General features: G+C 48.9%; 1 protein-coding gene across 1 annotated transcript in view; it reads right to left on the bottom strand.

The window, feature by feature from the left end:
• FAM107A (family with sequence similarity 107 member A) overlaps positions 1 to 26,546 on the bottom strand; it is a 63,766-nt gene extending 37,220 nt beyond the window's left edge. Inside the window, exon 1 of the mRNA XM_009200443.2 lies at positions 25,811 to 26,546. Within this exon, the coding sequence (XP_009198707.1) occupies positions 25,811 to 25,834 (24 nt within the window). The 5' untranslated portion in view covers positions 25,835 to 26,546. The remainder of the gene's footprint in view (positions 1 to 25,810) is intronic.
• Between the last annotated feature and the right edge of the window lie 330 nt (positions 26,547 to 26,876).

Below are 26,876 nucleotides of genomic sequence, written 5' to 3'. Positions count from 1 at the left end.
ATTGCTATTACCACAATTCTGTTATTGATCATAGGCTCACTTTTAAACTTTTAAATAAGCTTTTTCATTATATAATAATAAAGCCATTTAAATTGTTATTCACAGTTATTAAACAATGCAGATGGGTATAAAGCACAACCCCCAAATCTCCAAATACTTCAAGCCCACATCCTCCTCCCAGAAAAAACCGATGTAAGTAATTTCTTATGCATCTCTCCAGGAATTGTCTGTTCTTCTATAAACATCCAGAACGATTCCAATCTATACTTTAGAAAGTGCAGATGGGATCACACTAAATGTACCAGCGGTTACACCTTGCTTTGTCACTTTACGGCACATCGAGGACATGTTTACACACTTGCACATTCAGACTCACCACATTATCTACTGTTTGCACAATGTTTCATAGCAGAGGTCATTGAAAACTTATTTTAGAGGTCCTAACTGATGGATATTTAAGTGGTTGCCATATATTTTGCTGTTATGAGGAAGGTTTCGATGAATACCCCATGTGTATCTTTCTGTACATGGGTAAGTGTGCCCACCCAGAGGGTAAATTCTTACCATTAGGATTTCTGGGTCAGTGACTGGGATATTTTCCACTGTGCTGAATCTTGGTATATGTACAATCTCATGTTAAACCTCTTAAGAGTACTGGATTTTAAAGGAATATTCTGGCAAGTTCTTCTGAAAAGGTTCTTCAGTTCATGCTAATAATCACCCCTGGAATGTATTTGCTGGGTGGGTTGGAAATTTTGACAAAAACTGATCATTTATTTAAGCAGATCTGGTTTTTAAAGTCTTTGTGGTGTAAATGTGGATGGGGCCCGGAGAGGGGACTTGGCAAGGGGGCTCCTGGAGGTCAAGGAACTGGATCCCCACTAATCCCATCTCAGGCAGGCTGGAGCAGAGGGAGAAAATTCTGCCTTCCTGGGAGGCCAATCCTGTATGAAGCAGAGCTTTGAGAGCTTATGAAATAACACACCAGGAAGCTGCTGAGTCTGTGGCTCAGGGCAGGGAAGGGGGAAGAGAGAAGACACCCAGCAGGCTTTGCCAGTGACCGGACAAGGGCAGTTCTCAGCAGGTGAAATCTAAACGGTCCACAAACGTAAGAAAGATGCTCTGCCTCCCCAGAAATCAAAGAAAATGCACCCTCAAGAAACAATGAGGTATTATTTTTCACCTATCAGATTGGCAAACATGAAAATATAATGATACCCAGTGTTGGAGAGGGTGTGAGGAAACAGACACTCTGGTGTACTCCTGGAGGGAGTGTTGATAGTACAGGCGTCCTGCGGGGAAACGTGCGTCGAAAGCCCTACAAACCAGGCAGGTATCTGTGCTGTTCCATTTCTAGGTATTTGTTTTAAGAAAATAATTGAACATATTTCACAAAGATATATGGTCAAGAATGTGCATTAACAAGCATTGTTCAAGATAATAAAAAGATTGGCAATATGGTAAATGTCCAGCGATAGGGGATTGATTAAATTGTACTATTTCTATACAAGGTAACAATCTGTGGCTAAGAAGGATGTTGTAGACCTAGGTTTACTAATATGGAAGACATCCACTATCTATTTATAAAAATCAAGTGAAAAAAAAACAGGTTACAGGATTGGTTACATATTTTGTTACATATGTAGTGTTACCTTATGTATTGAGTCTTACATATCTATCTATATCTCTATGTAGTATTACTTATATCAATTATATCAATTAAAGTAATGGCAAAACTACAATGATTTTTGCACCAACCTAATATATACATGTTTGTGGGTGTAGATATGTGTATATATATGTGTGTGCATACATAGGTATGTTATGTGAATTTAAGTGAATAATGTTTGGAAGAATATGACCAAAATGTCCTCAGTGATTATAAACAATGGTGGGGAATTTTATTCTTTAATTAATATATACATCCATTTTCATAGTTCTCTGCATTTCTTGAGTTTCGTTTTTTTTCACTGAACCTGTGTTATTTTTATAATTGAGAAAAGCTTTGTTATATTGGTTTAGGAAATAAAGGAAGTGGATAACTCTGCCTCAACTGTATTAAGCAGTGTAAATGCAATTATTTCCCCATACCAAGACTGTCCCCAGCTCTTGTGCACATTAGAAGCCCGCTATGATCTCAGGCTTGTCTTTAGTTATGATGAGAATAATGAGAAGGAGGACAATGACGTTTATGTATCGAGCACCTACGATGTGCCAGGCACATGGCTGGGTACTTCATGTGCATTCTATCGATGGATGCTCACCGTGGCCCAAGAGGCAGGTACTATTTTGTCTTTAGATTTTCTAGAAGGAAAGCTTGAAATGGTAACTTGGTGCAAGTGACTTCTTGAGGGACAGCTCTCATGGGAAACCTTTAAAGGTGTAAGGGAGGAAAGCAGGATGGAGCAGAAGAAGTTAAGTCAAGATGTGGGCTCAGCTGAAGTCTAGCCTCAGTGGGATGCCCTGGGAAGTCTGGAGAGTGGATGGCACTGCAGCATCATCCCCCATAGGCAAGGGGGCTGGGCTTTTATACCTCCATATCTGTTGGTCATTGACTATAGGATAATGGGAAGAGGGTAATCTGCAAGATGGGCTCAACCCCCAAAGTATCTGTGGGTGAGGTGCTTCCCATCATCCATGGGTGATTGTCTGAGAAGGGTGCAGCTGTGAGCAGTCAGCACTCACAGTAACTGATGCGTGGGTGTGCTGGATCAATAAAAGGGATCTAGGTGGAGCACTAACCTCCTGCATATTAGTGTCCCCATTATACAGATGGGGCTGACAGAGGTTAAGTAACTTCCTTAAGGCTCCCCAACTAGTAACTGGGTTTTGAGCTCCTGTTGGAAGCCCATGCTCAGAGCCTTGAAGCTGGACTACTTCTATTTTCGCCAAAAGGAAAGAGGTTGAGGCTGTGGGTGGAAGCCCTCCCAATAGCCCCTGCCCCACCAGATGTCCCTTCACCTGCTCTCTGAGCTTCACACTAGCATGTCAGCTGATGAGCAGTTTCCACCTGGGCTTTTGAAGGAGGGAGCCACAAAGAGCCTTTGTGTTTGTGTTTCTGCAAAGGTCCCTGAAGGTTGTACTCTCGGCGGAGCTGGTTGCTAGGAGACATTTCTCAAGAAAGGTTCCTTTGGAAAATGAGCTCAGGCTTTGCCCACAATTCAGCATTATTATACTTGGGAGAGTGACATCCCAACTCGTGCTCCCTCCAAAGCATTAAAGGCAGATCCAATTCCTTCTCCAACCGGTTCTTCCAGGACCCAGCTCAGAGTGTGTCCTGGGCTGATAACAGTTCCTATGCCAGACAGACTCCGAATCCTGGAAAGAAAGGGCCCTTTGAGACTTTGAGATGATCTGCCCGTACCCTCCATTATATAAATGGAGAAACTGAGGCACAGAGCATTGAGGGACTCACACAGTGAGTTTGTGGCAGGGTCATAACTTATTTCTCTCATTATTGCACGTGACAGCCTCCCCCATTCCCTGGGCCTCATAAGGTCAATCAGCGGGACCTCAGGATGTGTGGACTGAATGCATTTTCCTTTATTAATCCTTGTGTTTCAAAGATTTTGGGGAATAAATTATTACTTTGCTCAAACGGAGATGAGCAGCTGGCATTTTTTGGGCATCTACTATGTGCCAAACACTGAACTAGGTGCTTCAGGGTCTTCAGCCACTAACTCTGACTTCCAGACCATCTTGGAGTTAGTTTCTATTGGCTGCTTTTTTCTTGACTAAAGGTCACATTTTCCTGTTTCTTTGCATGTCTAAACAATTTTGATTGTATACTGTGTCGTGTGTGTGTTTGATGTGTTGTGGAGACTCTGGATTTTGTTATCTTTTTCCGAAGAGTGTTAAGTTTTGTTTTAGCAGGAAGTACAACTATTAAGTGATCCCTTTGAAGTTCCATGGGCTTGTTTTTGCACTCCCGCAAAGTCCAGGCTCTTTCCCAAGTCCCTCTAACTTGATAGGACTCACCTCCAAACTTTCTCCCCTGAGGGTCTTGAAGGATTTGGTTTTTGGCTTTGTTATGCAGGTCTGGAGTATTCCTTACACCACAGTATAGTCCTCGCACCTAAGGCACAGCCTTCTGGTGTCTCAGCTTGATGTCTGGGATGAAGGTCTCTCCAACGTCTCCCAGCCCCAGCCGACCTATAGTATCTCAGTTCACTCTCAACCCTATAACAGCTGCTTTCTGGTAAGTCTCAGATAGTATGACCCTGTGCCAGCAAATCCCAGTCCTTGGGCAAGAAGCTGTGGGTCACGGGGGGCCCCCACACAGATTTTGGGGCTCCCTCTCTATGCAGCTCCCTCCTCTCCAGTGCCCTGTCTTGCAGATTCCTTTTGCTTTAGTTGCTCCAAACCTGATCTCTGCCTCCTGAACTCAGATGGACTGTCATGTTCTGTTTGGGCTCCGTTGTCCTGCGTCATAGTTGGGAAATTGTTGCAGGATGAGAGTTCAGGTGATGAGGGGCTCACCTTGTAAGTTTCCCTTCCTTCAGAGATCACGGTACCTATTGTCCACTGCCTGAGAACAGTTGTCTCTTATTTTGTCAAGTGTCAAGTTGTTTTTAGTAGTAGTGCTAGTCTGCTACCAGGTCCTCTATCATGGCTGGAAGTGGAAGTCCAACTCGTAGTGAGGCATCCTTACCCTCTCTCCATAATCTTGGAATGCTCACCAGGACCCTGAGAGAAAATGCTTAAGCCTTCACTGAGCCAACCTTCAGAGGGGTACAGTGACTTGCCCAAAAGGCACAGTAGTAGACCCAAGAATCAGGTTAGCTGAACTTCACAGTCCATGCTTTCTCTTTGTGTTGCCCCCGCTTTCACTAGAAAAGCTAAAATCAAAACTAAATTTCACTGTCACTGTCACCAAGGCAGCAGCATTTTCTGAGTTAATCTATGTATTTTCCTACATCCCATCTCCACTGTATACCTTAATTCCTGTTTCTGCCACTGACCCTCTGGTCTGGGAGGTCATCGCTCTTTGCATGGACGATTATGCAGTCATCTCTTTTTTTTTGAGATGGAGTCTCGCTCTGTCACCCAGCCTGGAGTGTAGTGGTATGATCTCGGCTCACTGCAACCTCTGTCTCCCAGGCTTAAGTGATTTTCCTGCCTCAGTATCCCAAGTAGCTGGGATTACAGGTGCATACTATCATGCCTGGCTAATTTTTGTATTTTTAGTAGAGATGGGGTTTCACCATGTTGGCCAGGTTGGTCTTGAACTCCTGACCTCAAGTTATCCACCCGCCTTGGCCTCCCAAAGTGCTGGGATTACAGGTGTGAGCCACTGTGCCTGGCCTATGCAGTCATCTCTTACAGAGAGTCCATTGTGTTCTTCCCAGAACACTTCTGCTGTCACTCTCTTGCTCCGCTGCCTTCAATGGCTCCCTATGACCCACAGTGGCACTTCACAAAGTGTAGAATTGAGAGCTGCACCTTAGGGAATGCTATAGTCTGTAGCTCTCCTTTTGGAGAATCACATCTGGACGTGTGAACACAAGAGGCCCTGCAGGACAGAAACCTCTTTAAGTGGGCTTAATCCAGTCTGTTGGACTTGAAACTCTTGGCTCAACTAACACGTATTAAAGTCTTGTGGAACACACTGGAAAACGTTGGACCACAAAGTACAGGCTAAACTTTTCTATCTGAATTCCAGCCCTTCTACATTTCAGTCTACTCTCAATTTACTTTCTCGTGACTTCTTGTCAACAAACCAACCCCCACCCCCAATACCTATTTCTCCCTCCGGCCTTCACACTCTTCTAGTTTAAGAATGAGATAATCTTGCAACTGCTGGGAGTTTCCATGAAGCGGGGCTGGCCCAGAAATGAGGTCAACCAGAGAAAAGTGGAGCCATGGGAGAGGGACTAGGTCCTGAAGACTTCATTTAAGACCCAGGATCCAGCCTTGCTTGATGTCATTACTCCTAGACTTTCACGTATAAGAGCCAAAAAATTGTCTTTTCTTCCCCCTTAACCCAGGGCTCCTGCAACCAAAAGAGCACTTGACTGTGGCACCTTTCCAGACTCCTGGTAAGTTTTCTGAGATTGGGCACTATGTCCTGTCCATTTCTATTCCCTCTCTGGTTTTTACACAGCATGGTACCAAGGGTTGGGGGTCAAATGTCTTGAGCCACTGTTCCATGAGGCTCCCTTTCCTTGGTCCAGTTTATGCTACGATGTTTGTAACAAGGAGCTAACTTTGCAGTTGCCAACCGAAAGTGGAGTTTTCTCCTGGAGGGTGAGGCTGAGGATGTTGGTGGGTAAAGGGGAACTGGCTGTGGTGGGAAGAGTGTGGGTATGGGAGACAGACCCCTAGGGGGCCTCCATAACTCTTACCCCCTGTGCTGACACTTTGGTGTGGTCCTCTACCTCTCCAGAGTGGAGGGTGGGTGGGAGCTAATTTAACAGTAGAATATGGCAAAGGTGAGGGTGTGTCACTCCCATGATCATGCTAGATGGATTTGTATATGTGCATGTATGTGTGTATATGTGTGCATGTACATGTGACTCTGTCCTGCTAGCATGCACTAACAAGAGATTCTCCTTACTGGCTCAGTGAAGTTAGCAGCTAGGTAAGGTGCCCCTATGGCAAGAAGCTGTGGACTGCCTCAAGAAACTGGGTGGCCTCTAAGGACCTGAGGGCAGCCTCCAACAAGCAAGCAGCAAACCTCTGGGGTCTTCTGTTTTACAACTGCAAGGAAATAAATTCTACCAACAACCTGAATGAGCATGGAAGTGAACTCTTCCTCAGTTGAGCCTCAACTCATGCCTTGACTGCAGCCTGTGAGAGTCTGAGAAGAGGACCTGGGCAATCAGTGCCCAGACTCCTGCCAAGGGAAACTGTGATACATATGTGTGGTTTTCAGTCACTGATTTTGTGGTCACTTGTTATGCAGCAATAGAAAACCAAACCAACAGACTTTGAAGAATGAAAGACTTGGGTTTGATTTCTGCTCCACTTACCAGTTGTGTGACCTTGCATGAGTCACACTGAGCTCCAGTTTTCTCATCTACAAATGGGTGCAGACTTGGGAGAATTAGAGATAATAAATAGAAAGCACCTAACATGGGGCCTGGCACAGAGTAGGTGCTCAATAAATAGCAGTTAAGAGTTACCCTGATTTTTAATTTTCTTCATTCATTTTTCTAAATTTTCAATAATGATCATGAATTACCTTGATAAGCATAAAGAACAATTTTGCTTAAAACAAGAAGGAAATAGACTTGTCTAAGGTCCCATAGCTAGTCAGCAATAGAGCCAAATGAGAGAGCCCAAGCCTCCTAGGCTAGATCTTTTCCCAGAACAACTCCTTCCTTATCTGTAGAATAACAATAACAGCAACAGCAACAGTTATCCTAAGAGCCAGGCAACTCCCCTGGACCAAACCTGCAAGGTGGCATAGTTATCCCTGTTTTACAGATGGAGAAGCTGGGGCTCAGAGACGCTAAGTCACTTGCCCAAAGTCCCAAGGCTGGCAAGTGGCAGAGCTGGGATTTGCCTTCTGGAACTGGAAGGAACCACCTAGTCCACAACATCCAAACCTGGCCTGGATTCTCCCTCCCCAGACCCCCTTGGAGGTGGCGTGGGGGACACCTGGGCTTTCTGGAATGAGGCAAAGGCAAGGAAATCAGCACTGAGACCTGGCCCAGATCCCATTACGCCAGGCGAGATCGCATTTCCCCTGTTCTGGCGCCATGAGCAGGGCAGAGAAGCGGGCAGGCAGCCACTTTCCTGGTTATTCAAGAAGAAAATTACAGGTGCCCAAAATAGCCTGGGCATTCTTTTATTAATGAATAAGCAGTGAGTCGGCGAGCTGGAATGGGGCTTTGCATGCATCCCTTTCCCCTGGTCACCTTCCTGAGATCTGCAGGGACCCGTGGCTCTCAGAGGGGACTCTCTCAGGAGTTGGGGGAGCTGGCAGGACTGGGGTGGGAGCATTTTCAGGGCCTGGTCATGGGAAAAGGGACAATGAGGCTCCATGACTCAGGAGCTGGAAATGGCCCCAGTGCTGAGGGATGCGGTTCCCAGCAGATGCAGGTGAAGAATTGGCAGGCATAGGTCCATCCCAGCCACTCTCTTCTGGCTGCGAGGTCTTGGGCAAATGGCATAACGTGTCTGGGCTTTCATTTCTTTTTCTGTAAAATGAGGTAAGTCACAAACTTACAGAAACGTTTGTTTTCTCCTGACCATAAAATTAATACTTGCTCATTGCAGGCAATGTAGAAAGTGGAAAAAAATACAAAAGTGACCATGATATCTCCCCTCCTCACCCCATTGCCCCTTCCTCAATTAAGATAATTAGTATTTATTTTTCTAGTCTTCTTCTTATACATATATGAAAAAATGGCTGGTACAGCTTAGTGCTTGAGCTGCTGTGCTCTAAAAACAGAACCATCACTTACAGTCAACAAATATTAGTCAGTCAGTAAACACTGTGAGCACTGCCCTAGGCCCTGGGGTGGCATGGAGGAAGGTTTCCCCCAACATCTCCCACAGCCTCTTTCTGTTTTTCAAGCCCTCTGGCAATGACTTCACTGAGCCCTTAGAGCCACCTAGGGGGTTGTGGAAGAGGGAAAGTCATTTTTTGGGTTCCCGACATGGATATGGGACCAAAGTTGGGGCCCAGAAGCCCCCAGTGAGACCATCTGTGACCTCTTCCTACAGCAGGTCTTGTACACATGGGTTGGCCTAGGAATGGCTTCTTGACCCGTCTCCTCCCTAGAGGGTTGGGGCAGGAGGCAGCTGTTCTCTCCTGGGGTTATTTCTTGGCTGGTTAATATGTAAAGTGCTTAGAATGGCACTTGGCATACAGTGTGCAGGAAGTGCACATTACTGACAAGATGGCCAGCACATCGTGATCATTACTAGTTGCAGATAGGCCGTGTGAGGCCATTCCCTTCTAGAGGCTGATTTTTAATGGACCTGAGGAGACAGCAGCTGAATCACGTACGGGATAGAAATGACAACAGCACCAATGACAACCACTTCTGTCTACCAGATATGGTACCACAGGCCAGGCATCACGCTGAGTCATCTCATTTCCTGCGTACAACCACCAGACTAAATAGGAGTTACTAGCTGCCTTTCATAGATGAGGAAACTGAAGCTCAGAGATGGTAAGTAACTCTCCCGAGGCCACACAGCTGGCAAGTGGCATCCCAGATTTGTCTCATGCAGGACCACTTACGCCCATCCATGAGGCTCAGCCTGTGGGATGACGAAGTCCCTGCCCCTGGGAAGCTCGCTGTCAGTGGTAGAGTCCAAATTTGGAACTTTATCCTTAGTACCCTGAATTTGCTGAGGGATAGAGAGAGAAGGCTGTGGACTCTGCCTTGGCATAGATCTCTACCCTGACACTTCCTAGCTCTTTCACCCCCTTAACTTCTCCATGCCTAAGTTTCGCATCTGAGAAATGGGGATAACAAAAGTGTTGATGAGAAGATAAATGAGATAACTGAAGCTGCTTGCATAGGTGGTGTATAGTAAGTGCTCAATAAATCCATCTGTTAAAAGCTTTATCACTGATATTCCCAGAGGAATTCTCAAATTTCCAGGGGCCACCCTTTTCCACCTGAGTGGATGGGCGAAGCAGCGGCTGGTTAACCTCAAGGAAACTCTGGCCGCTCTTCCGGCATTTGGAGTCGGCTGCTTCATGCCAGATAATGCTGCCTCTGGGCTGGGCTGCTGCAGACATAAGCCCTGATGTGATTTGGCTGTGTCCCCACCCGAATCTCATCTTGAATTGTAGTTCCCGTAATCCACGTGGGAAGGGACCTGGTGGGAGGTGATTTGATCATGCGGGCGGTTACCCCATGCTGTTCTCATGATAGTGAGTGAGTTCTCACGAGATCTGAGGGTTTTATTAGGGACTTTTCTCCCTTTGCTCAGCACTTCTCCTCCCTGTCGCCCTGTGAAGAAAGTGCCTTTCCTTCCCTTCGCCTTCTGCCATGACTGTAAGTTTTCTGAGGCCTCCCCAACCATATGGAACCGTGAGTCAATTAAACCTCTTTTCTTTATAAATTTCCCAGTCTTGGGTATTTCTTCATAGCAGCATGAGAATGAACTAATACAAGTCCCAATGTGCAAGGAGGCCCTGCCCAGGGGCCCCCAACATCAGTTCTATCCCCTTCACTCCCCACTCCCAGTCTGAGATCAGCAGAATCTTGACAACTGGCCCTGTATTCCCAGAGAGGGTGTCATTATGAGCAGGTGGGGGTGTCACAGGTGTGGCTTCAGCAGGATGAGCCCAGCCAGTGTGATGTTTGCCCAACCTGGATGGCTCCTCCAATCAGGCAGGTACAGTTGATGTTCTGCAGCATCTGTTTATGGGCAGGTCCCTGATGGAAACTCAGCCCAGAGAGCCTTGACAACTTGGTTGAGAGCAGCTGGGGAAATGCTGCTTCAGGGATTGCTTCCTGGGTTCTGGGAACCCCACCCACTGCACTGGGCAGTGATGCCTGCGAAAGTGGGAGGCTCAGAGAGCTCTGAGACAGCTGCTTGGATCTGATTCCTGGGTTCCCCATTGACCTACTGTGTAGCCTTCACAAGGCACCTGACTTCTCTGAGCTGTTTCTCCTCCATAAAACGGGTATAACAATAGTGCCGACTTCATGGGGTTGTTGTAGGATGGTGCACGTAAAGTATTTGGATAGAGCTCTGCACATAGTAATTACTAACTAAATGGTAAATTATTTTTTGAAATGAAATTGTTTGTTGCCAAACTGCTCTGTGTGAGAATGAAGACAGAGAGGAGATGAGTAACAGCCTGCAGATTGTGTGTGTGTGTGTTTTTTTTTTTTTTCCTTCGTAGCAGTAGGTTCTTAACTCTGGGAAACCAGCTTCCTTAAGGATCTAACAAGGCCATGTTCTCTCTCTCTTTGGAAAGTCTACATGTCCTCACATACACATAGCATTTTGCATCCAACTTCATAGAAACTCACCCATGAACCTAAACGCAAAATCTATGCCAAAGAAAGAATAAAGGATGTGCACCAACATATATCTACTAAGATATGAAGGAATGAAAACAACCTAAATATACAAAAGCAGGGATTGGTCTAAAAAACTGTGGCATGTTTGTATCGGTGGAATGCTATGCACCCATGAAAAATGTCTTGGACTGGGCGCAGTGGCTCACACCTCTAATCCTGGCACTTTGGGAGGTTGAGGGGGGCAGATCACTTGAGCCTAGGAGTTAGAGACGAGCCTAGGCAACATCGTGATAACTCATCTCTACAAAAAACACAAAAATTAGCTGGGCCTGGTGGCACATACCTATAGTGCCAGCTACTTGGGAGGCTGAGATGGGAGGCTCACTTGAGCCAGGGAGGTCGAGGCTGAAGTGAGCTGTGGTCACACCACTGCACTCCAGCCTGGGTGATGGAGAGACAGAGAGAAACCCTGTAAAAAAAAAAAAAAGGACCCATGTAACCAGGTGGAGGGGTGAAAATCTGCACAGACTCACGCCACAGTGTCACAGTGGTATACTTGCTGATTTTTCTACAATAATAATGTATTATTTGAGAAATAAAGAAATGAGAAGAGTTTGAAAAATGGCAGAGCTAAGTTCACCTCTTAAAATAATAAAAATAAAGTATTGTGGGAAGTATCAGAAAACAAAGAGGAAAAAAATCCAATCACCTATCATCCCCCACCTGCCTGTTATCAGTTATCTTTATGCACAGTTTGGAGTCACATTTATTTTTATTGTACCAGCAGCCCTGTGGGTCTCTTCCCTCCTGGGAAGCAACTCTAGTTGACTCTCCACTCCCACACTGCAGGAATTGACGGCGCTCAGGGAACAGTTTCTACCACTGTCCTCCCCATTACCTCCTCCACTGGGGCTTCAGTTACCTCCTCTCTGGAAGGACCTGTACTGCTGATGGTCGGCAGCTCCATATTGCCAGCTGTGACTCTGCCCTGAAATCCAGCCCAAGGGAGCCAACTGCCTGTTTTGTCAGATAACACCGACAAAAATAGCAGCCATTTGTTGAGCTCACACTATGTGTCAAGGACTGTGCTCAGTAGATTCTATTACTGATCTATTTTATAGGTGAGGAAACTGAGGCTGAGAGATCGAGGAGGTGGCCAAGGTTACAGAGCTAGTGAGATGGGGAGCAGGAGTCAAACTGCGGGTTGTCTGACTTCACTGCCCAGGCTTCTCATGCTGTGCTAGAGCTGACTCCAGCGAGCTGACCTCAGCCCTCCCATGCCAAGGTCCTTGGTCTGGTTTCCCAGACTCCACCAACCTCTGGCCCCTGTGTCCTCTCTTACAGCACTCACCCCTCTTCCTGCCCTGCCTAGCCCCTGCCTGCTGTTCTGGCCTGACCAAGTTGTTCTCAGTGCCCTGAGTGCCAGCAAGGCTTCTCTCCTCTGGCCTTTGTACAAGCAGATCTTTCTACCGAGAACACTGTTGCCCTCCTCTTTGCCTGGCTCCTTCCTTCAGGACTCTGCTTAGATGGCATCTCCTCCAGGAAGCCTTCCCTCATATTCCCCTCTCTAGGATTGTGTACCCTAGGGCCATATCTCCCTGGGAGAGGTGAGTCTTGGGGAGGCTCAACCCTCCCAAGTGCTCAGCTTCCCACAGCTGCCAAGTCCTTGCCCTGGGATGGTGGAGACTGACAGGCAGGAGGCAGAAGGTGGAAGTCCAACCCTTATGGCCTGTCCAAGGTCTATACGTTACATCTGCCTCAGACAGACTTCTGGCTCTGGCTCCTGCAGGTGCCACAACTGCCTGCAGCCTGCTGTTCCTGGGAAGTGCCAGTGGGCTGGACTGGACCAGCATCAGTCACTAGGGGAAGTCAGTCTCTCTCCAGTGTTCACCTGGCTGAGCCTGGATGGGAGATCCCTGGAAAAACTGCCACTGAAACTTTCCACTGACTCTGGCCTGGCTCTGGCTCCAGAGGAAAGAGAGCCCGTGGCCATTTCAGGGTGGAGCCCATTAGCTGTGCTGTCCCAGGCCAGACTCACAGACAGGAGGTGTCAGTGGGATGTGACTAAAAAGAATTTCTGTGCCACCAGGTCCTGGCTGTGGGATTTTGGAGTCCTGCTTAGGGCTTTTTTTTTTTTTTTTTTTTTTTTTTTTTGGTTTTTTTTTTTTTTTTTTTTTTTTTTTTTTTTTTTTTTGCATCTATGTCATGAGTGAATTGGCCTGTAATTTACTTTTCTTTCATTGTCCTTGTTTAATTTCAAAATAAGTTATTTTATTATAAAATGAAGTGGGAATTGCTCATTTTCTATTATCTAGAAGACTCTGCCTGAAACCAAACTGATGAATTCCTCTAAAGTTTAATAGAACTCACCTGTAAAACTGCTGTTCTGATAGTAACTCATGATTCAATTTCTTTTCTTTTCTTTTTTTTTTTTTTTTTGAGATGCAGTTTTTCTCTTGTCACTCAGGCTGGAGTGTAGTGGTGTGATATCGGCTCACTGCAACCTCTGCCTCCTGGGTTCAAGCGATTCTCTTGCCTCAGCCTCCCAGGTATCTGGGATTACAGGGGCCTGCCACCATGCCCGGCTAATTTTTGTATTTTTAGTAGAGACGGGGTTTTGCCTTGTTGGCCAGGCTGGTCTTGAACTCCTGACCTCGAGTGATCCACCCACCTTGGCCTCCCAAAGTGCTGGGATTACAGGCGTGAGCCACCATACATGGATGATTCAATTTCTTTAACTGTTATTAACTCACTCTGTTACACAGGCTGGTGGAATGCAGTGGCATGATCTCAGCTCACTGCAACTTCCACCACCCGGGTTCAAGCGATTCTACCACCTCAGCCTCCTGAGTAGCTGGGATTACAGGCGCACACTACCACATCTGGCTAATTTTTGTATTTTCAGTAGAGATGGTATGTCACTATGTTGGCCAGGCTGGTTTTGAGCTCTTGACCTCAAGTGATCTGCCCACCTCACCCTCCCAAAGTGCTGGGGTTACAGGCGTGAGCCACCATGTCTGGCCCAAGCCAATTTTGTTCAACAATATTTTCTAGATGTTTCTTAAAGCCAACTACATCATTCTGTAGTACCTTTTTAAAGAAACAAACTTTTGGCCATCTTCAATATCATGTTTTTTTTTTTTCTTTAATTTTGGTTCTTATTTTAGTTTTTTCATGACTTTTACATTCTTTAGATTGTTTCTGTTGTTCTTTTACCAACTTCGTAACTTTGACATTTAGCTCAGTAAGTCTCAGTCTTCTTTTCAACGTGCATTTAAAACTATAACCTTCTTCTTAAGGACCATTTTAGCTGCTTCCTCCAAGTGTTAATATATAGTATTTTCATTGTCATTTGAATCTAAAGATTTTCTTGTGCCCTTACAGAGACAACATGCTGATGGGGAAAGTTAGATTTGAAACAGTTAAAGAAATAATCAAAGAAGGAAATTTCAGATGATGGTAAGCTCTGTGAAGTAACTGCAGGACTTGGGACCAAGATGGGGGGAATTTAGCTGGAGGGAAGATGGAGAAGGCCGGTGCAGTGGCTTACGCCTGTAATACCAGAACTTTGGGAGGCTGAGGTGTGTGGATTCCTTGAGCCCAGAAGTTGGAGACCAGCCTGGGCAACATGGTGAGGCACTGTCTCTACAAAAATTACAAAAATTAGCTGGGCATGGTAGTGTGTGCCTGTAATCCCAGCTACTCAGGAGGCTGAGGTAGGAGGATCACTTGAGCCCTGAAGGCAGAGGTTGCAATGAGCCAAGGTTTCACCACTGTACTCCAGCATGGGTGACAGAGCCAGACCCTGTTTAAAAAAAAAAAAAAAAAAAAAAGACTTGTCTCAGAGCTGAAACCAGAAGGAGTCAATCATGAGGAGACCTAGGGAAAGGTGCACAGGTGGAGGGAACAGTGGAGACAAAAGCTCTGAGGTGGGGAAGAGATTGACCTGTCAGAGATACCTGTGGAGCCCAGTGTGTATGGAGTAGGGAGCCCAGAGCATGATCAGCCAGGGCCTGTGGAGTTCCTTGTAACTGCTCTTGAAGAGTTCTACCGGAGAGAAGAGAGGATCAGATTCAAAATCAACGTCGCTCATTCTGGCTCTGTCATATGTGAACCCACTGCAGCTGGACAGGAGCTACATTGGACTTGAGGCCCCAGGAGAGCAGCTGGCAGAGGATGGATGGGTCTCAGCCAGAGGAATGTAGAACTTCAGGTGCCCGAGAAGAGTGTCCACCAAGTGCCGAGGTCCGGGGGTCCAGGCATGACTGTTAAGGGTTGAATTGTATCTCCCCAAAGGAATGTTGAAGTCCTAGCTCCTACCTGTGAATGTGACTTTATTTGCAAATGTAGATTTGGAAAGCAGACGTAGTCAAGTTAAGATGAGGGCATTAGGGTAGGCCCTAATCGAATCTGACTGGTGTCCTTATAAGAGGAGAACACACACACACACACACACACACACACACACACCCCGCACCACTACTGTGATGACAAGGGCAGAACACCACGGATTGCAGGCAACACCAAAAGCTAAGAGAAGGGCATGGAACAGATCCTCTGAGAGCCTTCTGAGGAGCTCGCCCCGCCAACACCCTGATTTCAGCTTCTAGCCTCCAGAACTGTGCGAGAATAAACTGTTGTTTTCAGCTACCCAGTTTCTTTTCTTTTCTTTTCTTTCTCTCTTTCTCTCTTTCTTTCTTTCTTTCTTTTTTTCCGAGATGGAGTTTTGCTGTCTCCAGGCTGGAGTGCAGTGGCGTGATCTCGGCTCACTGCAACCCCCACCTCTTGGATTCAAGTGATTCTTCTGCCTCAGCCTCCCAAACAGCTGGGACTATAGGCGCCTGCCACCACACCTGGCTAATTTTTTGTATTTTTAGTAGAGACAGGGTTTCACCATGTTGGCCAGGATGGTCTCGATCTCTTGACCTTGTCATCTGCCTGCCTTGGCCTCCCAAAGTGCTGGGATTACAGGCGTGAACCACCGCACCTGGCCTCAGCTACCCAGTTTCTGATCATTTGTTATGGCCGTCCCAGGAAACTCCCGTGTCACTTCACAGTGCCTGCTTGTGATGGCAGAGTCGGCATGGGACCTTCACAGGTGATGGCCGTTTCAGGGCCCGCGGGTCTCACTGGCAGGCCTCTTCCTGAGCAGGCACCACATCATACACTCCAGAATGACCCCTACCTATTCCCAGAGCTCAGGTGGGTAGAGAAAAATCCCCGATGGTCCCTCAAAAGGACAGACACCACCCCGTTTCTGGCTGAGTTCCTGCAGGTTCTGGGTGTGACATCCCTATGGGACACCTCAGGCCCCGTCCTGAGCTTCCTGAGGAGTGGGATGTCACCTAGAACAAGCCAGGCTCTTCCAGCTTCCCCGGGGCAGGCTTTGTCATCTTAGATTTTAGATGAAAAAGAAAGTTCCAGCTCCTCCCCTTTCTCTCTGCCCCAGGCCCTGAGATCTGATCTCTCACTTACACAAAGCCCCTTGTTCAAGCTAGTTTGGGAGACACAATGTTCTGAAAGCTGATCCCTGGGGCCCAGGGAGGGAGCTGCGTTTTTGGGTTTCTGCCTGCAAGAAAGCTGGCTTTTGATTTGGCCCCTCCTGCCCCACCTCCAAACCCTTTCAAGATAGAAATTAAATTCTCCTGAACTTTAGGCCCCTCTTCAGTGCTACTCCCAGGGGAGTGGAGCCACTACCTACTATTAACTCTGTCTTGTACAAGGTGAAGATTTATTCTGGCTTGAGATGAACAGCTTCAATCCTGACGCATGAAAAACAAGTTGATGAGAACGTGGGCTGTGGAGCCAGAAGTATCCAAGTTCAAGTCCCAGCGCTGGCACTTGTTGGCTCTGTGATCTTGAGACGTGAACTCAACCTCTTTGAGTCAGGTGTCTGCTTTGGTGAAATGGGGACCTCGATACCTTTGTGGCTGGGTTTGTGGTGAGGATTCCATGGTGGTTCAATTATTAGAAGGCATTCTTATTTATCTTCAGGAAGTGCCATTTTGCAGATGAGAAGGACTGAGTGAGGCTCAAGGGTGTAGGCCCAGGTTGGCTGTGTTGTGCAAGGTTTCTTCAAGGCCTTGGCTTTTGGTGCTTGCGGGGGAATCTGAACACCAGCCTGCTTTTGCACAGTGTAACCTTATCTGAGCCCTTTGCGGCTGTGAAATGGGGAAAACTACCCATGCCAGGCTGCTCAGAGAAGCTGGTGATTCTGCTTACATGAGGCCCTCGCTCTGCACCTGGGGTAGAATTGGCCCTCCGAAGAATGACTGCTGCTGCCCTCTCTTCTCCCCCGCCTCACTTTACCCCTAAACCGGTGGGCAGCACAGCTACCTTCTCTGCTTTGACATGGAGCCCAGAGTGGGAGCCCAGAGACGGAGGCCATCTTGCCCGGGGCCCCTCATTCAGGGCCTCTGAAGCGAGTATTTTATTTCTTATTCGTAAATGAGGAAGATTGGATTAGGAGGAGGTGGACTAAGATAAAAGTGGATTTAAAAAGAATTAAAATAATTTCCTTCTCTCTACTGTCTTGGAAATGAGATTTGGCCCCAAGGCCTGAGGATGGGGGGAAGGCGGCCATCTTGGCCCCCTGTGACCTCTTCCTCTTTTCAGGTCTTAGAACATCTGGGAGTGAGGAAGGGCCCCGGTGGGCACCTGGAGGGTGATGTTGGGGCAGGGGGCAAAGTCAGGGGGGCAGGTTTGGGGTTTCTTCAATTCTGTTTCTGGGAGACTTTCTCTTTGTGATTTACCTCTTGTGTCTTTGTCTCTATGTCTCTCTTTCTTTCTCTCTGAGCTCATTTTGAATAATGAGCAAAAGAAAGAAGACAGAAAAAAAAATGCTCTCCTTGATCAAGAGTCTGAGGCAGAAACATAGTTGTGATTTTTGTTTTTTCTTTGAGACAAGATCTTATTCTGTCACCCAGGATGGAGTGCAGTGGTGCTATCATGACTCACTGCAGCCTCGACCTCCTGGACTCAAGCAGTCCTCCTGCTTCAGCCTCCTGAGTAGCTGGGACTACAGGTGAACCACCATGCCCAACTAGTTTTTCTTTTTTTGTAGAGATGGTTCTCACTATGTTGCCCAGGCTGGTCTTGAATTCCTGGGCTCAAGTGATCCTCCCACCTTGGCCTCCCAAATTGTTGGGATTACAGGCATGAGCCACTGTACCCAGACTTTACATAGTTGTTTTTTTGAGAGGAGAGGATGGCATGGCAGGGTAAGTGCAGGGTAGTTGGGAGAAGTTAAGGTGCCACCGAACCACACCTCTGGCAGTCCCTAACCCCAGAACCTGGAATTTGGGGGCCCCTACGAGGCTTCTGAAGAGGAGCTGAAAAAGCAAGTTCTTTCAGTTCCTGGGACATGCCACAGCCTCTCATACCTCCAGGACTTGGCAGATGCTATTCCCTGCTGGAAACCTCTCCCTGCCTCCTGACCTGATAAACCCTTCTTCATCCTTCACCTCTCGGCCTTGTGGATCCCCCTTCAGTGCCCCAGGTCCTATCTGCTTCCCTCATCACAGCACCCAGCACTTGCTCTGTCACTGGGGGTGGCTTATTTCTCTCCCATGGGGCTGTGCACCCCAAGGGTGAGCCTGAGTCCCATTCACTCATCTATCTCCAGTGCCTGGGTCCCTGGTACCCACTGGGTGCCCAGTCAACATTTGTTGAATAAATGATGAACAAGCCATGAGGGATTTTGCATTTGGCCAGGAAGTTGTGCAGGTGGAAAGTGTGTGTAAATGTGTGTGTGTGTGTGTGTGGTGGGGAGGTGGAGGCAGAGTGAGGAATGTGGGAATTTGGATCAGAGCCTTAGAGCCATTGGAGGGGAAGGAGGGACATGTGGGGGAAACTGAGGGACCCAGTCCATGTCCCTCCCCCCAGCCTGAGGTTCTGCATGGATCCTTCCATGAGATTGGCCTTCAACCCAGGGAGGCTGAGTTACTTCTGGGAAGTCAGCGTCCCTGTCTCCTGCCCTCCCTACCTTAATTAATTTATGGAGCACCTTCTGTGTCACAATGGTAAGCCAAAAATCAAACGGCCTCCCTTCCCTCATGGGTAAATCACAGAACTAAACATGAAATCACAGAGCGGTCAGCGTGGAGGAGAGACCAGAGAGCTCTGTGAGTGTGATGGGGTTTGCCTAGTCCGGGGAAGTGGGGAGAGTGATGGTGTCACGGGGTCCCTGAGGAACTTGACCCCCTTCTTATCTCTCTGGCCTTCCCAGCCACCCCCGATAATCCTACAGGCTTAGCAAAACCTGTAGGCCTGGTTATGCACATGCGGTTCTGAGACAAGCTTGCCCCGCTCTCGCACACTCATCTAAGCCCCTCACCCTGTATAGATATTCGAGATCCACTCAGGGAAAGCTTCCTGGAAAAGGAAGCCGACATCTTTTTTCCTTTCTTTCTCTTTTGATTCCTCCTCCCTCCCAAGCTGGGCTTCCAGCCATAAGACTGGATGGGGAAGGTTTTAGTCTCGGAAGAGGCGGTTACAGGGCTGTGAGGGATGACGCTGTGGAATGATGAAGCAGCATACTCCTCCTGGGCAGACCCAGCCAGCACCTGGGCACATGGCTCCACTGGCAGAGGGTGGGCCGGACGTCCCACTAACCCGTTCTCTGGTTTGGTTGTCTTTGTGCAGTGCCCAACCTGTACACCTGTTTGAAGCAGCCCTGGGCATTTGAACCTCGAACCCAGTTTGGGGAAGACCAAGGACAGAAGGAAATAAAAGCCCCATTGGGAGGTCTTGGGGAGCAGGAAAACCGCCCTTTCCTGCCTCCAAAGGTCACCCTGCCTGTCTTCAAATGCCCCTTTTGACTGCAGCCAGTCCAGTCCCCGCTCCTCTATACCCACCTTCTGCCCCTGGGCTTCCCCAGGGGAGAAATGTCAACTCTAACTTTTTCAGGAGTTTCAGCCCAGGCCATTCTGAAGGTGGGAGTGAAGGAGGTGGCGGCATGGTTCCCAGGGAAGGGGAGGACAGTGTATTTACCAGTTTGCTCAGGCTGGGGAGGAAATCATTCAGCGACTTTCAAATCTAGTGGGTAAACAGATGGAGTAAAAGGGGAGCCTGAAACTAAATGACGAAGTTCAGTGCTTGGGAAACCATGCTCACAACCCCAGCACGCGTGCTTGCGCCTGACTCTCAGGAATGTGGCCTTCCATGCACAGACGTCCCCTTGGCTGGCACTAAAGACTAGGGCCAGCTTTCCGGGGGGTGTGACCTGTGCAGCTGCACAGGGCTCTGAGCTCAGAAGGGCCCTGTGCTTGGTTTAATGCTCTGCTATTGCTGTCTTGAGATTCTTAATGATTTTTGAGCAAGGGATCCCACATTTTCATTTTGCACTGAGACTTGCTATGGACAAAGTGACAAGCTCATTTTTACCATGGTTGGGGAGGGCACTGGGAATAATTGAATGCAAATATCTCCATTCCCAGATGGGGACACTGAGACCCAAGGGCCAGAATGCATCCAGGCACTTCGAGAGCTTTCTTATTTAGTTCTCACACTAATAATACTAAAGTGGGTACTATTTTAATCCCCATTTTACAGATGAGGAAAAGCAAAGCTTCAACATCACCCAGAGAGTGAGTGCCAGAGGCTTCACTTGACCCCAGACCTCTTTCTTCTCCCTGAGTCTGCATGCTTTCCAAACATCTGCATAACGGGGGTTGCAGGGTGGTGGGGAGAACTTGAGCTCAGGATGCAATGTGCCTGGCCTGCCCAGGAGAGTGCTGCCTGGCTAGGCACAGCTCAGTGTGACACTAGCCCTGCCACTTCTTACTGGTGACCTCTGAGCCTCAGTGTCTTAACCTGCGAAATGGGCGTGAGAATGTTAGCCCTTTCCTGGGGCATTTATGAGGATTAAATGCCTAGCTCAGTGTCAGGTGGGGCAGAGGTCTTGGGAATTGCACTGAGGCCCAGGCAAGTAATGACTGGAATTGGCATGAAGGGCAGAGCAGCTTTGAGTGGTGCCCATCCATGAAGTGGGTACAGCAGCCTCTACTTTGCTGGGCTGTGGACGTGTTGGCCAGATAGCATGAAAAAGCATTTAGGGCTGGGCTCACGCCTGTAATCCCAGCACTTTGGGAGGCCAAGGTGGGTGGATCACTTGAGGTCAGGAGTTCGAGACCAGACTGGCCAACATGACAAAACCCCATCTCTCCTAAAAATAAAAAAATTAGCTGGGCATGGTGATGTACACCTGTAATCTCAGTTACTCAGGAGACTGAGGCAGGAGAATCGCTTGAATCCGGGAGGTGGAGGTTGCAGTGAGCTGAGATTGTGCCACTGCACTCCAACCTGGGTGACAGGGTGAGACTCTGTACCCCCCCCAACCCCCCCCAAAAAAAACATTTAGCATAGTGGCTGCTGGTGGGGTTGGAGCTTGACAATTGACATTCCTCTTCTTCCTTTCTGACATCTTCCCTCACACCTTGGGATGGAACATCTGTCAGTGCAATTGGAATTCAATTCACATGCTGTCAGAGACTTAGAAGAGCAGGTGGGGCAAGCCCTGGGGCTGGAATGCACAGAAGTGTTGGCTGTGGATAGAAATCAGGAGGGAGTTCCAGGCAGGCAAATGGAATGAGCAAAGGTGGAGAGGCTGGAATGATCCCGGAGACCAGGACCCAGTGAGGAGGCTGCTGGGCAGCACGGGGGCTCTGCCTTTGCTGGGGGGTACTTTTTCCTCACCCTCATGAGCTCCTGACACATTTCTCCTCTTGTCCTCGAGCCTCCCATTGTGGGCCCAGAAGTCCTATGGGAACCCAGCTGTGGAGTCTCCATAGCACCCAGGAGTGAGGTGCGAGGCCCCATTCCCCTCAGAGAAGCCGTCTGAGGCAGTGGGCAGAGTCGGGGTGATAGGATGGCATGGGCTGTGAGGGCCTCCTGATGAGGTCCTCACGCGTCACTGAGCTGGGTGCAACGAGCTGGCATCCTCTGCTGGGCTGGGCAGCCCTGAGCACCAGGCAGGCCCATCCATCATCGGTGGGGAAAATTGTTCAGGGAGCCAGCAGGGCCCAGCCAGATGTATGCCGTCTGGGCTTCATGAGAATGAACACGCCCTTTCAGGCCATTCATCAAATTTAGCCATAGTGCTTCTATTTTTTTCCCCTTTTGTTTCAGTCAAGGCAACTTTCTCGTAATGAAGACGAATGCAAAGCAATGAGTGGCTTGGTAAATAACAGGGTCAGAGGACAGGACTCTTTCAGGGCCACAAAAAACCTGGGTGGTGTTGGGTTTGGAGAAATGTTTTAGAGAATGAAAGCCAAATGTACGAACCTCCAGGGGCCTCTGCTGCTGCCTCCCGCCCTGCGGAAGCTCCACCTGCCGCCTCTAGAGCAGCAGCAACAGGACCATGTGCCATTCCCTGAGCACCCACTGAGTTCCGGGCACCTCACCCAAGCCTACTGTGGAAGGTAAATCATCATGCTGCTTGACAGCTGAGGAAACTGAGGCTCAGAGGGGTTAAATGAGATACCCCAAGAGGGGCTCCGGGTGGGATGTGAGCACTGTTGTGTTTCTACCTTCAGAAGCGCTGGCAGTGGGGTTTGCTGTTTGAGAGGCCAGGCTCTTAGGGTGGCCTGGGTCAAATATTAACTCCACCCTTACCAGCTGGGTGACCCTGAGCCTCTTGCTTAACCTCTCCATGTCTCTGGATTTCTGGGGGATAAAACTCTCCACGTCCAAGAACTGTTTGAAGATTGAATGAGCGAATTGGTGCAGAAGTGGCAGTGCATGGGAGCTGTGCTCAGGAACATTTTCCTTTTAGTAGCCCTTTTAAGGGCGTCATTACGGTCGCAGCCTGGGGCACTGGACTTGTGCAGGGGCAGCCTCTGGAAGCTTTTGGTTGTGTCCTTTATCCTGGGCGAGGGCACTGACCGCTGCTGATTGGGGTGGAGGACGGCATGCCCACATTCTGTTGGTGTCTGTGAACTGGCTGGTGTCTGAGGCCCATGGAGGGTGCTTTTTTTGAACCCATTGCTGCCCCAGGACCTGTGGCCTTGCTGTGCAATGCAAGGGCTTAAAATGTGGCTCCTGTCCAGACATCTGGGTTGCACTCACCTCTCTAGTATCAATGCATGCCCAACGGGTCAAATGTTGAAACTTCTGGAATGTTCCAAACAGTGTTAGAGGGATTGCTTCTGTGCGTTAAAATACCTTCTTGCAAAAACCCTGATAGAGGACAGGGAACCTTGGTGCCCTTGATAGAGGCAGATTTTAAAAAATGCCAAGTCCAAGGGAAGTTCAGGCCCTGCCTAAGAAGAACAGAAGCAACAATGTCTGTGTTTTGACTCCTGGCCCCGTGGTCTATCTGTCACACCCTCGACCCTTTCAGCATTCTTCTGCTCTCTCTGCCCACCCCGCAGCTGGAGAGAACACTGTCTCTCCTCCTGGAGGTCCATTACAATGAAATGTCCAGCACCCACCCTCCCTTCCATTGAGTAGCAGTCATGCCATTGGGAGACAGATCGCCGGCTCCAAGGGTGGGCTCTGGTTGGCCTTAACCAACCACGTGATCCCTTCCATCCCCTGCCAGTGTGGGTTTAGGATTCTAGGCAAAGCCTATGCCCCTGACATTCCCCAAGGGACAAAGGTGACTTCACCTAAAAGTGAAGTCCAGACCTTGCCTAAGAGGAATAGAAGCAACGATGTTGTGTTTTGACTCCTGGCCCAGGGGTCATGTGCCCAGTCACCTCTGCTTCAACTGTCACACACACTCCCAACTATTTTTTACCTGCCTATCAGTCTCCACAACGGACAGGGATGGCCTCAAGGGCAGGGGCTGTGTCTCCTCACCCTTGGCTCCAGCTCCACACAGGCCCTGGCACAGGGCAGCAGGTGCCTGACCAACAGCCTTCTGTGGGAGGTTGGGGTGGGGCTGAGGAAGATGCCGTGGACAGAGCTATGGACCAGGAAGGGTGGGATGGGCTGGGTTGTTTGGAGTCAAGCAGAACGGGGTCAAAATCCTACCCAATAAAAATAAGAAATAAAAATAAAACTTTAAACACCCCCCTACCCGGCAAGTGACTGAACGGACCCCCTCTTGGCCAAGGAGACCCCAGAGAAATCTTGAAAACCAAGTTTCTGGCCATGACGGGATGGGAGGTTGCACGCGCCCCGTAGTGCCCCATCCCTTGATAACCTCCATTAGACTTTCTTCCCTAAGAGCTAAACAGAAACCGGCCTTTTCAAAAGACTCCATACTGATTTCAACCAACTGCGCCTCCCTTTTGTGGTTTTAACACAAAAACCAACCAGCATTTTTTCTTGATAAGAGACCACGGATCATGGAGCGGTTCTAACCAGTCTGCAGAGGATGCACAGTGAGGGTTTTTGTGCCCCCTGCTTCACCTTTGACATCAGAGGGCTGAAAACTCCACCCTCTGATCACACTAAGGCCAACATTTTTTTGTATCTGGGGCCCATAAGAGGCACGGAGCTCAACTGTGCATGCAGATGTTTCTCCTTTCATAAATATGCATGACTCCTCCCACAGCTTATTGAATATGTATATTTGGCCATGCTGCTCAGCATAAATTTCTATTCCCTTTGCCTCTTCCTCAAAGTGTCAGTTTCTGGATTCTGGCCAGAGGCCATGCTTCCCAGCCTGTCAGAATGGCCACCCTGCAGGCTGCAACTCTTTATGAGAAATAAAGCTCCTCTTTCCAAATTAACAACAGCAACAACAACAGCACCCTGCTCTTTCCCCCACTAGCTGCATGACCCTGGCTAAGAAATTACTTCTTCCTTGAGTTTCTCAACCTTGATGGAACAGGTCATCACTGGTTGCCTGAGGATCAGAGTCCCCTGTTTATTGGGGAGCCTCTGGAGGTGGGGTAGCACACAAAGCACTTCAAAGGCATCATCTTGTTGAACCTCCCACGAAGCAGGTACCAGCCCCCTTTTACAAACAAGAAGCTGAGGTCCAGAGGGGTTCAGGTCATCGCCACAGTAGGTGGGTGGTGGAGCTGGGACCCGGCAGCCTGGCTATGCCACTGGGATGGCAGTGCTGGGTCGCTGTGGGCGGAGAGCAGTGAGCATGTAGGACAATCCTGAGAGCTAGTGAGTAAGTGCAGGCCCCTCCCCTCTTTGCCCCTAAGAGGCTGACCCAGGAGGTCTGACTGGCCCTGAGAAAGTGACTGTTTCACAAGCTCCCTCCTATTCACCACACCACAACGCTGATGCAGGGGTCCACAGAGCACATTTCCAGAAACACCGCTCAGGCAGTGCTGTCTACAAACCTCTAGCTGAGAGCTCAGGCTTAGAAGGCGAGGGATAATAACATGAACAGAATTCTAATAATAACGGAGCAAAGCCTCTACACAGTGCCAGGCAGTGTTCTAAACACTTTCACTCACTTAATTTTCACAATGATTTTCCAAGGTAGTGATTATTAGTGGCCCTATTTTACAGGTGAGGAAATAAGGTACAGAAAGCTTAAATAACTTGCCCATTGCCCTACAACTGGTAACAGCTGGTTAGTCAACTTTATAATAATAATAATAATAACAATTTTAAGACCTTTCCCCTGTATCCACCTGTGTCAGACAGTCTCCTGAGGTATGGGGAAGGGGTACCCAGGGAGCTTTTACTCAGGGAAGTAGAGATGTGTGTGGTTAAGACCAGGGAGCCAGAGAGATTTGGCTGTCCCCAAGTCTGTCCTAGAGATGGAGAGATAGGGCACTGGTTTTTCCCTGAGCCCCAGCCTGCTTTCTAGATGCAAGTCTTGGCTGTGAGTTCCAGGAGGAGGGCTGGTGGGCAGTGCCAAATGAAGCTTCAGGGTAGGTGGGTTGGGGCTCCCACTTGCTAGGTTTAGTCTCCCTTCCCATGTCCAGGGCCCCAACAGGACACTTGGGGGTTCCTACCTTCTTCCCCTGGGCTGCTCCCATGGCACGAAGTGGGCACCAGGCCTGGGTGGGCTGCAGGGGCCAGGCTGGGGTCTTCCCTGATGGCGTTGATCTCAGGAGCCAGGACCCAAGGGGCTCCCGGGGCCAGGGCCCCCTGTCCTCTTGCGGCTCATTCCCCCAGGCACAAAGGCGGCTTTCACAGCTGCTCCTAAGCCTGGAGCGCCTCAGACAGGCTTAGGGCGATTGATCCTGACAGACAGGCCAGTGTCCCCAGGCGGCTTCCATGCCCTTCGTGGGTCCCTGCAGCTCCTCACCTCCCAGAACCCCGCCTTTCTCAGGAAGGGAAACTGAGGCAGCTGGGAGCCGAGGGAAGACGCAGGGCAGTCCTCTCACCGCACACCGGTAGCTCAGGCGCGGCAGGTGACCTCTGGCTGGCCCAGCGGGCAGGACTTGGCCTTCTCGTCTTGCTGGGCACCGCTCAGCAGACAGGGCCAGAGAGTGGAGGCCATGGGCTGACTGAGGTGCAGAGCTCTGGGAGGGCTGCGTGGGGATGTCAGCTTCAGCTGGACGGCCCCATTAATAATAGACCTCTGAAGACGCTTGAGGTCCGGGGCTCTCCCACGGCAGAAACTCTGAGAGCGGACTCCTTCATTCAACTGGGCAGCAGGCTGCCTGGGAGGGCTGGAGGGTGGCTGGTCTGGGCTCAGGCCAAGAAAATATCTGGAGGCCGGATTTCAGGCCTGGGGCCAAGTTCTCAAAGTGCCCCCGGCAGTCACCCTCCTCCTCATTTGCCAGCCTCTTCCTTCTCCGTGATGCCAGCTTGTGGCCGAGGTTAAGGCTGAAGAGACCTTGGGCTTGAACTGTAGCTCTGTCCCCGAGAGTTGTGTGGCCTTGGAGGCACGATGTCGTGCGTGTGTGTGTGTGTGTGTGTGTGTGTGTGAAGCACACTGCACAGAGCTATATGGGGTAAGGTGTGTGTGTACAGCTCAAGCCATCGTTTTGTGAAAGCATAAATCAGAGCATGTCGCTCCGTCTTATCTGTCACTTCACCAAAGGTGGGGTAACAGTTGCCCCCACTGCATGG

This window comes from Papio anubis, chromosome 2 (assembly GCF_008728515.1).
Source record: "Papio anubis isolate 15944 chromosome 2, Panubis1.0, whole genome shotgun sequence".
Lineage (NCBI taxonomy): Eukaryota > Metazoa > Chordata > Mammalia > Primates > Cercopithecidae > Papio > Papio anubis.
This window is presented reverse-complemented; position numbering and strand designations above follow the sequence as displayed.